We start from the raw sequence: 13,420 nt of genomic DNA, 5'->3' as shown, positions 1-13,420 counted from the left end.
ATGAATTTTCTCTCAGTTTTTAAATAAATAAATTAAAAATTGATAAAAGAAGGTACCCTTCTTATACATCCAAATCAAGAGTATGTAATTTCAGACTTGTTTTATTTAAACGTTCCAAACCGTCTTTCCATGTTGCAGTTAAAACAGCATATTCGAGCTTTATCAACTTTTTGCATTGGTCCCACAGGAGCTAGTTATTGTCAGTAACTCAATTGTCAGGGAAATAGGAAATGTGTCGTGCAAAAAGGATAGATGGAATAGGACCAGGGTATGTCTGCCAAGAGTAAAAAAAGTCTCCAGTTAGGGTTACATTTGAAAGTGTCTGAAATTCTGACCAGATACGATAGGAGGGAGTATATAATGAGAGCCTAGTCAATCAGCTTGGCCTTGAAGAGATTGTGCAAGGCTCATAGAGTAGAATTTTTCTAGGCATGTTCTGTGCTTGGTAACAGGAGAGATTGCTTCTATGGGGATGGGATATATTTAAAAAAAAGAAAGGGTACAAGAATATTTGCTGATGCTGTCAAGACATGTTAGGTGGATCTGAAAACTGCTAGCTTGGGGGGGGGAATTCACAGACTAATGGATTAATGCTAGATGCAAGTAAAGATGGAAGTAATTCTTGCACTAATTCCATTTTAATGAGCAGCAGCCCAGAAAGCAAGCTGCTGGGGATTTCAGGAAGTGCTGAGAGTCATCATGAAAGAAGTAAATACACGGGCTGTGTTAGGGTAAATAAGAGAAAGAACAGGTGCATGTATACTTGCAGATACACCAATGCTAGGAGTATAGTAAATAAATTTGATGGATTTGAAGTGCTGGTCAAGACATCAAAGGTGGATATTGTTGGGATATCAGAGACATAGTGTCACACAGATATAAGGAATGCAGAATTGGAATTTGACGAGTAAAATTTGTACCGAAAGGACAGACAAGATAGGAAGGGAAAGGAGTTAGGCTGTTAAAAAATACATAAAATCTAAGACAGGCATCAGGTTGACATTGGTGGACAGTGCAATGCTGAGTCAGTCTGGTATGAAATAAGCACTGGGAAACCAAAAATGAGGGTAGGAGTGTTACAGAACAAATGACTCTGATGAGTATAATGAATACAGAGAAATTGAGTGGGCCAGTAAATCAGATTGTCTTATAATGGGGTAGAAACTTGTGGGTTGGTCACTCGCACACTAGCAAGATTTTAGTGGATTTACTGGGTGATTGTTTTTTACAGCAGCATATTCGAGAGGCAACCAGAGGGAGTAATACTCTTGATCTGATTATCAGCAGAGATTATTCATTCATTAAGAGTTTACAGATAAAGAAAGCACTAGATGACAGTGGTGACAGTAAATCAGAGAGTCTTATAATGGGAGATTTTAATTTCCCAGATATTGACTGGAATTTGGGGGCTGGTCACTCACACACTAGCAGGGCTTTTGTGGATTTATTGGATGATTGTTTTCTACATCAGCATGTTTGGGAGGCAACTAGAGGGAGTAATACTCTTGATTTGATTATCAGCAGTGATTCTTCATGCATTAAGAATCTACAGTTAAATGAACCACTAGGTGGCAGTGATCACAGTGTGCTGAAGTGGGATTTACTCAAAGAGGTAACTACCATTAGGGGTAAAGGGAAGGGTTATTGCTTCCATAAAGGCGACTACGATGGACTAAGACAGTATTTAAATTCTATACGGTGGGACCAACTGATGATGTTACCAACAGCAAATTCAAAATGGGAAGCATTCAAAGAATTAATCTTGGAAGCTACTAGGCTTTACATGCCAACTAAGAAATATTGTTCAAGGTTTAGGCCAAAATGGATGTCAGATGAACTAATGAGACATATGGCAGAGAAGAAAAATGCATGGGATACTTACAAATTAACACATGATACAGAAGCCTATGATAGATACAAGTTGATATGCAACAAAGTTACAAAGGAGGTTAGGCAGGCGAAGGCAGATTACGAGAAATCCTTGGCAAGGGATGCAAAGAAAACCAGCAAAGAGTTCTTTACTTATGTAAACTCTAGAAGGAAGGGGATGAATCAGATTGGTCCGCTTGATATTGATGGGTCAACTGTTGATGACCCTGCTCAGGTAGCTAACAAACTAAATGAATATTTTGCATCGACATTCACACATGAGGAGTTATTCAGGGAGGGGAATGCCAGAGGTGTATTCAACTCTAGCAGTAAGCTACAGAATCTTGAAATAACTGGGAGCAAAGTGGAGGAGAAACTGTTGAAGATAAACACAACAAAGGCACCCGCGGTGGATGGGATCTATCCAGTTATATTAAAGGAGGCAGCAAAGGAAGTAAGCAAACCCTTAGCCATAATTATGAGAGCTTCCTTGGACTCAGGGGAGGTACCCATAGACTGGAAATGTGCAAATGTGACCCCAATTCACAAAGGAGGATCAAAGGCTGACACAAGTAATTATAGACCTGTGAGCTTAACTTCTGTTCCAGGAAAATTAATGGAGGCACTGGTTAAAGAAGCACTGCAGGATCATTTAGACAAGACTTCAGTTATAGCTCGGACACAGCATGGTTTTGTTAAGGGGAAGTCTTGCCTGACCAATTTGATTGGATATTATGATGCAGTCACAAAAGAACTGGATGCAGGGAATAGCTTTGATATTATATACTTGGATCTTAGAAAGGCTTTTGATACTGTTGCACATGGAAGACTGCTACACAAATTGGAGCAGTGTGACATTGGAGGCAAATTGCTGCTATGGATAAAGGGGTGGTTGAGGGGGAGAAGACAGAGAGTGGTAATCAATGGACACTGCTCATCTTGGACTAATGTTATTAGTGGAGTCCCTCAGGGCTCAGTGTTGGGTCCATTATTGTTTTCTGTATTTATAAATGATATTGATGATGGTATATCAAGCTTAATGTCCAAGTTTGCAGACGATACAAAGGTTGGCAGGGTTGTCAAGGACACTACTGACACTATGCTGCTGCAACAGGATCTGGAAAGGTTGAGCAGATGGGCTGAGAGGTGGCAAATGAAGTTTAACATTGACAAATGTAAAGTACTACACATGGGAAACAGCAACCCCAGAGCAACGTATCAACTCTGTGGTACTACACTGACAGTGGTAGAGAATGAAAGGGACCTGGGGGTGGTTGTGCAGGCAGATATGAAGTTCTCTGAGCAGTGCAGACGGGCTGCAAGAGTAGCTCATGGTGTATTGTCAATGATATATAGGAATTTTTCTAGCAGGGATAAGGAGGTGATTATTCCCTTGTATAAGGCAATGGTCAGGCCACACCTAGAGTACTGTATACAGGTCTGGAGGCCTCATTTCAAGAAGGATGTAGAGCTGCTGGAACGAGTACAGAGAAGGGCAACAAGATTAGTGAATGGAACAAAAGGGTGCTCTTACGAAGAAAGGCTTAAGTTTTGCAAATTACAGTGTCTGGAGACTAGGCACCAGACAGGCTACCTTTGTAAGAGGTGTATAAAGCCTTGAATGGTTTGAGCATGCTCAATGCTGATGGGATTCTTCCTCTAGCTCAGAATAATCACCTGAGAGGGCATAAATTCAAATTGAGGAAAGACAGATATAGGATAGACGTGCGGAAATTTGTCTTTAGCCAGCGGGTGGTTGGTTGGTGGAACAGACTTCCATCCCTTGTAGTGGAGGTTGATAGCCTAAATAAGTTTAAGGCTCAGCTGGACAGGTATTTTGAACGAACAGAGGGGTGAAGTGGAAGTGAGTTTTTTTTTTTTTTTTTTTGGCTGATGCTGCATAAGCTTGCTTTCTTGCATCAAATGCCTCTACTAATGCTAATGCTAATGGTCACAGTGAACTGATGTAGGATTTACTTAAAGATGTAACTTTAAGGGGTAAAGTGAAGGGTTTTTGCTTTTGTAAAGGTGACTATAGTAGTCTCAGAGATTTTTTAAATTTTATACAGTGGGACCAACTGATGATACTACTAACAGGAAATTCTAAATGGGAAGTATTCAAAGAATTAATCTTGGAATTAATCTCATTTGTTCACGTGACATCCAATTGGATGTCAGGTGAACTAATGAGACTCGTGGCAGAGAATAAAAATGCATGGGATGTATATAAATTATCAGGCGGCTGTGATAGATATAAGCAAGTCACAAAGGAGGTTGGACAAGTGAAGGCAGATTACGAGAAATCTTAGGCAAAGACCTTTACTTATATAAACTCAAGAAGGAAGGGGATGAATTAGATTGGTCCACTTGAAATCAATGGTCCGTTTGTTGATGATTCTGCTCAAGTAGCTGACAAACGGAATGAATGTTTTGCATCTACATTCATACATGAGGAATTCTGTAGGGAAGTGGAGTCCAGAAGCTTATTCAACTCTAATAGAGAGCTAAATGATTTTGAAATAACTGAGACCAAAGTGGAGGAGAAATTGTTGAAGTTAAACATGAGAAAGGCAATTGTGGTGGATGGTATCTATCCAGTTATATTAAAAGAGGTGGCAGAGGAAGTAAGCAAACCCTTAGCCATAATTATGAGAGCATCGTTGAACTCAGGGGGGGATCTGCCACAGACTGGATATATATCTCCAATTCACAAAGGGGGGATCAAAGGGTGACATGAGTAATTAGAGACCAGGGAAAATAATTGAGTCACTGATTAAAAAAGCACTGCATGATCATCTAGACAAGACTGCAATAATAATTCAGACATGCAATGGATTTGTTAAGGGGAAGCCTTGTCTGACCAATTTCATTGGATACTATGATGTGGTTACAAGGGAACTACAAGCAAAAAAATAATTTTGATATCATATACTTGAATTTGAGGAAAGCTTTTGATACTGTTGCACATGAAAGACTATTGTGCAAATTGGAGCAGTATGGTATTAAGGGCAAGTTGCTGCGATGGATAAAAGGGTGGTTGAGTGGGAGAAGACAGAGAGTGGTAATTAATGGACACTGCTCTTCCTGGACTAATGTTATTAGTGGAGTTCCCCAGGGTTCGGTGTTGGGAGCATTGTTGTGTTGTTTATTTATCAATGATATTTATGTAGGTATATCAGGCTTATTGTCCAAGTTTTCAGATGATACAAAGGTTGGCAGGGTTGTTAATGACAGTAACAGCAGTATGCTACTGCAACAGGATCTAGAAAAGTTGGGCAGATGATCTGAGAAGTGGCAACTGAAGTTTTAACATTCACAAATGCAAAGTACTGCTTATGGATAGCAGTAATGCAGAGAAATGTACCCACTGCATGATACTACACTCAGGATAGTGGAGAATGAAAAAGACGTGGGGGTAATTGTGCAGTCAGATATGAAGTTTTCTGAACAGTGCAGACAGGCTACCAGAGCAGGTTTTGGGGTCTTGTCAATGATATGCAGGAAATTTGCTAGTAGGGATAAGGAGGTGATTATCCCCTTGTATAAGGTAATGGTCAGGCCATATCTTGAATACTGAGTACAGGTCTGGAAGCCTCATTTCAGGAAGGATGTAGAGCTGTTGGAACGAGGTACAGAGAAGTGCAACAAGATTAGTGAATGGAACAAAGGGTTGCGCTTACGAAGAAAGGCTTTGAGTTCTGCAAATTGCATGGTCTGGAGATTAGGCACCTGCAAGGTGACCTGATTGAGGTGTATAAGGCCTTGAATGGATTGAGTAGGCTCAGTATTGATGGAATTCTTCCTTTTGCTTGGATTACAAACCTTCCTTGAATTAAATAAATTCAAGAAAGAAGTGGACAAACTTTTGAAGCGAATGGATTTGTGAAATGGAAAGGTTTTATTTTATTTTATTTTTTTTTTTTTGGCTGATGCTGTATAAGCTTGCTTTCTTGTATCATATGTTACTATAACTGTTGCAAAATACCGAAGTGGTCAACAACTTCAGGTACTGTCGAGGCAGCTTTTTCTCCAACAAGATGCAAGGAACAAGCTGCACACGCCACATATTCTGCATACTTATTAATGTTTTTAAAGAGATCTTGCATCTCTTTATCCTCACCACAAATGTTGTTCAACGGCTGGTTGCAATCATCCAGAACCCGTTTCACTTTGTTGAATAAAGTCAGAGATAGATAGTTTTCGGCTGGTGAAAATGTTAAAAATCGCTTATAGGTTTTTCCATTATAAGAGTAGCACACAATAATCCCAACTGCTTAGTGTTTGTCAAATCCGGTGTAGAATCTATAATAATGGATTAGTATTTGGTGTCTGGTTTATTTATTTGATTTGCCACTTCATTTTGTATATGTTTTCCCATTATTTTGATTAATTCTGGTGCCAAGCACTGTAAAACACATTCATATTGCCTGTGGCTCTGCACCTTCATGACACGATGCTGGATCTGCACAGTTGGCTTCAGGAGTTTTTGTGTAACCCATTCCTACACTGGGATGGCTAGCAATAACTTAACTATATATGGAAGTGACTGTGAACCACATAAATATATCCCATTAAACCCAAACTAAAAAATATGTCCCCAACTCAACTTCCCCTTAGTTGGATCCCAAAAATGCCCTCTATGACTCCAATGACACCTGACATGAGTCGGAATCGGAGTGGAAAGAGACAGCGGTCTTAACCGATTGTGGTTAAAATATCTTGCTTTTGAAAATTTTATAAAAACATATGACAGTGTGAACACATTGCTAGGACCCCTCCCAGGACTTGGAAGGGGCTCATGCAAGTGAGGGGCCCTAAGCTTAAGCTTCATTAGCTTCATGCTAAATCTGCCTATACCAAGTAGATAGAAGCAATATATTTTGCAGAGATGGAATATACTTGAACAAGGTGGTGCAAGTGATTTCTTGCTGGGCAAAATATTTACTGGATAACGGATTGCCTTTTAAAAATCTAAGAATTAGTATTACAGATTCATGGAATTAATGAAAAAAAATATATATAGCAGAATAATCGTGCATTCTTAGCTTTCTAATTCTAACAATTTCTGATTATCCAAAATGTATGCTGAGTTAGGACTGTGCATATAATTGTTGATAATGTTGGTATAATGATGATGATATGAACATACCTTTACCTTACAGAACATCGATGACTGGTCATTTGATGTCTTTGCACTCAATGAGACATCCAATGGACATGGACTTCGATACCTGAGTTGCGACCTGCTTACACGGTATGGACTTATACATAAATACAAGGTAAGGGAAAACAAGAATATTAAGCCTTACTTAGTTTTAGTGAAATATAATGCAGTTATTTGGTTCATTTGTAATCACATATGAGTGACAGAAAAACAAATTAATAGGACAATCAGAACAAGTGGTTTTGTTTCTGATTCAACAGAACTTGTTACATTGGCTCGAATGCTTTCTTTCTTTATTTATTTCTTTTTTTTTCTATCCTTCTTCAATGTATAAAACAGCTGTTTCATTGCACCAGAGTTGCATTGTTTTGTATGTGTTTACCAGTACATCCGAAAGGGGAAATCAAATCTGCAAGCTGTCCCTCCATTACACAACTTACAATGTCTCAGGGACCAAATTACAATGGGTTGTGCACCAGGAAAGTTGATGCTGTACATAGCTTGTTGTTTTTTGATTTGTGAGCTGCAGCTCTTTCATATTTTGATGCCATATAGCTTTCCCACATATCATTCTGATACTAAATATCAGTTCCCAATGGTGTATCAGGCTGTGATGTGGCTTTGCTTAGTGCCAAGTCCTCAGGAGGCACTCAAAAGGCAAAGAGCGCGTTACATTAAAAAAAATAATAAAATAAAAAATAAAATAAAATAAAAAAATAAATAAATTGAATTTTACCTGGGAACCAAGGTGAAATTGATAGTGATATGCCACTATCAATTCTTGTGTTATCCCTACTCCTAGTTAACAGTATTCGATGAGACTTGGGCATGCCTATATAACACCTTACTGAGCACCTTCTGTAAGTTTCTACAGTGCACACGAATGTTTCCTGGCTGTAGCAGCACCGTTATATTTCCATTTGGCAATTACATAACAATAGTTATCTTAAGACATTGCCGTTTTGCTGCAGTAACACAAACAGCTTTATTTTTACTTATTATTATTGAAATCTGTTTATTGACACTCTTGGGCAGCCATAAGAGAGCAGGGTGTCTGCAGGAATATGATGTACACATACGGTTACGTGGTCTTATATACATTTATTGGAGTAGTATATTGAACATTTAATTCAGCATAAAATTAGTTGCATGTTTGTGCCCTACATATTTATTGAATTTGCAAGATACTTAATTAGAAGGTTTTTATAGTAAATTATTAATTTCAATATTTTGAACAAGTTACTTATTTAGAGATTAACACATCAGTTGAATCGGTTAATAAAAGGCACTGTCTAGATAGAGCCTTTTGTTGTTCAATCATGGCATCATATGATAACTTCCCACTGGAAGCTGAACCCATCTACTATATTTTTGTCTCCTTGCTCCTAGTGAGTTGCTGTTTTACCTGTTCCTAATACATGGATGGTGGCATGGTTAGGCCCAACGACAAGTTGGAGGTTTACACTGTCCTGCTCACGCTCAGTTTCTAATCGGTTTTGTATTGTATTGCATTGCATTGCATAAACGGTTGGCATGAATAATTAGAAAAATATAGGCGAAATAATTAAAATCATATTTAGAATAATAGTAGTTTTGACAAAAGAATAGTAATCTGACAAAATATATAAAAAGAATGCTACAGTGGATTAACCAAGCGAAATAAGAATATTGCATTGTAAAAAAAGTTTCTGAAATCAAATGAATTTTGTTCTTCTGCTCAAATTACACCGGAAAATTAATTGCTGTATCATTTATATTTTCTTTATAATAAATGGGTGATTTTTAAGTGTGGATTTAGGTTCACTTCTCCATAGTATTACTTTTGGTTTGTGTTAAAAAAAAAAAAAAAAACTTCTACTCCACCAAAGGTCCAGAGAGTTCCCCAACTAGTGAGGCCGTGGATTTTATATGGCAACATATGGACACGAACTCGCAATGTGCGTCACAGTGTCTACATGTAGTGCACCAGGATCACAGCCAGCCAGGTGTATTTGGACCTGACCGGAATGTTCCAGTACTTTTTTCTAAATGTCATAATAGAAAATCATTAAATTTATACAACTAATATTATGAAACAATGTCATAATCAATGGGAGGGAGAAATATCTATTTTACCCATTGCTACTAAAAATGTATATTAATAGTAATCTTTAAAATTAATAGATTTATTTAAAAATTTATTTAAAAATAAATATAAATTTCGCAATGAAAAAACGTTTCTTACTAAAGTAAAATGTGTTAGATAAAGAGATCCAACGAATGAGATATACTGTGATGTGTGCGAACTCTGCATTTTGATTTGCCATGAGCTGAATGCTAGAACTGGTTGTTCTATGAACCGTGAGTCTGAAGTCTGATTCAGTTACTGTACAGTCGATGTGGCGTTATCATATAGTCTTCTGGAGAATGAGCATTCTGGTACTGTTGTTTTTTTTTTTTTTTTTTACGACGAGCGTTCCAGTACTATTTTTTTAGCAATACACCTCTGCAGAAATGTCAAAAAGTTACAAAGTAAAAATGATTTAACCCGATTAGCGTCCAGTTTGGTGTGAACAGAAATTTCTGGTTTGTAGCAAAAAAAAAAAAAAAATGGTGTGACCATAGTCATTGCTTTAGGGCAGTGCTTTTCAAAGTGGGCAATATCACCTCCTGGGAGGTGTTTGAATTATCCATGGGGGTGTTAGTCATGAAAAGGAGCGGATGGAGCACCATCAATGATTGGCCATTACAACGGTTTTATGACTTATTTAAAAAATGCTGTGCCAAATATTATTACTGTTCATTGTGTCATTCACTGTCAGCATTTAGTTGTGAAAAAACTTGGTGATTAACTGCACAATTCTCTACAAACTGTTATTACTGTACAAACAAAATTAAAGCACATTCTTTGAATGATCATATATTTCGAAAGCTTTGTGATCAAAACAGTGAAAATTTTGAATGATTGCTACTTCACTCCGAGGTTCGGTGGCTGTCAAAAGGCAACTGTCTCAACAGATTTTATGAACTCTTTGATACTGTTGTCGAGTTCTTTGAAGATAGGAACAACAACCTTAGTAATGACTTCAAGAAAATGAAAACTGATATTGCTTATCTTGCAGATTTATTTACTAGATTCAACTCAATGAACTTACATTTACAAGGACAAAATGTAACTCTTATTAAGGCGAAAACTCAAATTTCAGCATTTATTTCAAAATTAAAGCTTTTTATGCACAACGTAGGACAACGTGAATTGTATCAATTTCCAAATCTGTTGGAAATAGAGAAAAAAGAAAAATAGCTGATGAAACTCTACTGACTTTTTGTAATCATCTAGAAATGTTGCACAGAGATATGCAGGAAAGGTTTGAAGATCTCCTTAATTGGAAAATTCCAGATTGGGTTATAAATCCTTTTTTAAATAATGACGATGGTGAACGTTTTGTAGAAGAATTGATTGAGTTACAAAATGAAGTTGAACTGAAGCCAAAATTTCAAAATTCATATCAGGAATTTTGGTTACAAAAGAAAATCCCTGACCATTATCCTGCATTGTGGGGAATTGTAAAAAAATTACTTATTTCTTTTCCAACATCATATCTAGTCGAAACCCGTTTCAGTGCTGTGTCTCAATTGCTGACAAAGCAAATAAATTGTCTGGATGTTGTTAAACGTGGCGATTTACGACTTCTACTTACAGGTATTAAACCTAATATTGATAAGCTAATAAATCTCTATCAAGCTCATCCATTGCATTAAATATTAAAATATAATTAACTATTTCCATTAATATCCTGACTTATTTATGTGATTAACTTTAATTTTTATGACTTAATTTAAGTGACTATAACTGACTTTATTTATGTAGTTGTAATTTTTTACGAAGAAGGAATAAAGTGCAGTAAATAGTTTTCTTTATAATTCACACACATACATGCAGGGCAGCATTTACGTTTTTGGAGGCAAACAGACAAATATTCATTTCAGTTATTTAGCTTCACTTTATATTGGTGGGCTAAAAAAAAAAAGCCCTGGCGAGGGCTTTTATTTAGGGGGGGCGGTGATCCAAAAAGGTTTGAGAAGCACTGCTTTAGGGTTTCATTCCCAACATTATTTCTAACAACTAATTGTTAAAAATAATGAAAAGTTGGAAGTGCAAATGCCATCTATTGTAATTTAACTGATTTCATGCATCCAAACAAATCTAAAGTTATTTGGGAGAAGTCCATCTTTTTGCCCCGGTGCTATATTGTTATGTCATTTTTACTACATTGCAGACAAATAAGTCAGCAAAGCATTTGGATTTCCCAAGAATACATTCATAACATAACACTGAACAACAAATTTTGGGTCATACCTTGTTATGGGCATGAAAGTAAGTTTACTTTATAGATTTTGGGGTGCTAAACAGAAATATTGCATAAAATGGCAGATTGGCTCTTTGTTTTTGAAAAAAGTACTCTTTTATATTTATACAAGGTATTTTTCATATATGTGGGAGTAAGATATAGCTACGAACATACTTGTATCAAACACAGGACCTTTTCACCTTTTGCTTGTATTCAGCTTCAGGAGCATCCAATTTAACCATCCAACAATAATCAGCTAACATGGCAGCACTTCATTTGCTTTTGTATCTTTATTCCATCGCTGCGATGTCTTGATAGAAGTGCTTACCACATTCGTCACTGACAGCACCACAGCTTGCCGGGAATAAATCGATGTGTGAGTACACCAAATACATCTTCATTGACATGTTGCACCCCAGTTTTTCGTAAGAAGTAATGAGATCTTCCACAAGCTGCCTGTAGTTGCCAGCTTCAACATTTCAAAAAGCTTTCCACGCTGATTTCTCGCTATCACTAAGGATGCATTCGAACTGTTCATTGAAAAGTTGCTTTATTTGTGGACCAATAAAAACACCTGCCTTAATCTTCTCTCTACTAAGTCTTGATAATTTAACTTGCAAGTATGTGAATGCAGGACTGTTCACTTCCAAAACTTTCATGAAATTTTTCAATGAACCCCCAGTTTGATGTGGAGTGGTGGAAGTAAAACTTTATTGGAATCTACCAGAGGTTCATATGCTATGTTCTTCATTCCAAGTGTTAATGATTTTCGTTAAGGCCAACTCCTCTTCTTGTAGTGCATACATATCCTTGGCACGACAATCCCACTAGCAGGGAAAGCAGCGATACTTAATGTAAACCTTTTGTAATCCTAATAAAATGATGATTACCTTTAAATCACCACATATCTGCTTCTCATACTTCTGCTGGTGTACACCCAAGAGGATGTTTGCGTACGTTTCTTTTTTGTCAATGGCATACTCAAGAGGTATTGAAGGCAGCATATTTCCATTGTATAATAACACAGCCTTAAGGCTAACTTTAGAAGCATCTATAAATAGTTGCCATTCGTCAGAAATGTGCCTCGTGTTCATTGCTGCCATTAGCCCATCAACATCCTTACAAACAGTGAGTTCACCTTCAGTTTGATAGAATTTATCATAGTCTTTATTTCGAGTACAAAATGTTGTCACTTTCACAGAATGATCTAGAGGATTCCACAGTTGTAGCCTCAAGGCCAAAAGCTCTGCCTTATTCTTTGGCAGTTCAAGATCCCTGATGATGTCATCAAGCTCACTTTCTGTGATCTTATGTGGTTCAGAAGTTTGGGCAAAATGGTGGATTCCTTGACGTAGATGGCTGCTGTACTTCTTTGTGTATAACAAGTTGATGTTCATCAGTATCTTCATCAGGGTGTACAGAAAAACTGTTGGGTGGTTCAGGAATAGGTAGTACGTCACTGTGAGACATGGGACTAATTGCAGATAGTATATTTGGGTACATCACTGTCCACTTTTTTTTTTTTCCATTGTCATCCCTTTTCTAATATGAGGTACCATACAGAAGTAACAGTCTGTGACATGATTTTTTGCCCCCCCTCCATATCATGGGTACTGCAAAAGACATAGAATGTCCCTTTCAATTCACCCACACATTGAGTTTGATGAACAGGTAGTGCAGCACATGTGTGGAGCCCAGTTCTTGTTCTGATTGTCTACCTTACACCTCAAGTACAAGAAGTAAGCCTTTTTTATGCCTCGAGTTAAGGGATGCTTTCTTGAAGTTAGTGTGACCTCTACATATGCAACAGAAGTCATCCAGCCTATTCACACAATTATGGAGCATATTAATCTTACACAACACAAATACTTCACAAAAAGTAGGAATCTCACAGATAACAATGGCTAACAGAACAAATTACCCAGTACCTAGCCATATTCGAGGATTACTACAACAGAATTGTAGATGCATTTGAGGTGACAACTTATGACGTGATGCAAAGCGAGGCGACAGTTGCCGATAACATGATAAGAACATGGTGGTACTAAAACTGCAG

At 37.3% G+C, this 13,420-nt stretch overlaps 1 protein-coding gene across 3 annotated transcripts in view; it reads left to right on the top strand.

Annotated features, from left to right (window-relative positions):
* The window catches only part of LOC150087125 (dual specificity calcium/calmodulin-dependent 3',5'-cyclic nucleotide phosphodiesterase 1A-like), a 769,106-nt gene that overhangs the window by 599,761 nt on the left and 155,925 nt on the right, over positions 1 to 13,420 (top strand). For all 3 annotated transcript variants that reach the window (XM_090371825.1, XM_090371826.1, XM_090371824.1), the window contains exon 8: positions 7,032 to 7,148. In XM_090371825.1, the coding sequence (XP_090227951.1) occupies positions 7,032 to 7,148 (117 nt within the window). The remainder of the gene's footprint in view (positions 1 to 7,031; positions 7,149 to 13,420) is intronic.

Source organism: Mastigoproctus giganteus, chromosome 4, assembly GCF_048544385.1.
Source record: "Mastigoproctus giganteus isolate SK-2022 chromosome 4, ASM4854438v1, whole genome shotgun sequence".
Taxonomy (NCBI): Eukaryota; Metazoa; Arthropoda; class Arachnida; order Uropygi; family Thelyphonidae; genus Mastigoproctus; species Mastigoproctus giganteus.
Note: the sequence above shows the minus strand (reverse complement) of the source record. Positions and strands in the feature narration are given on the sequence as shown.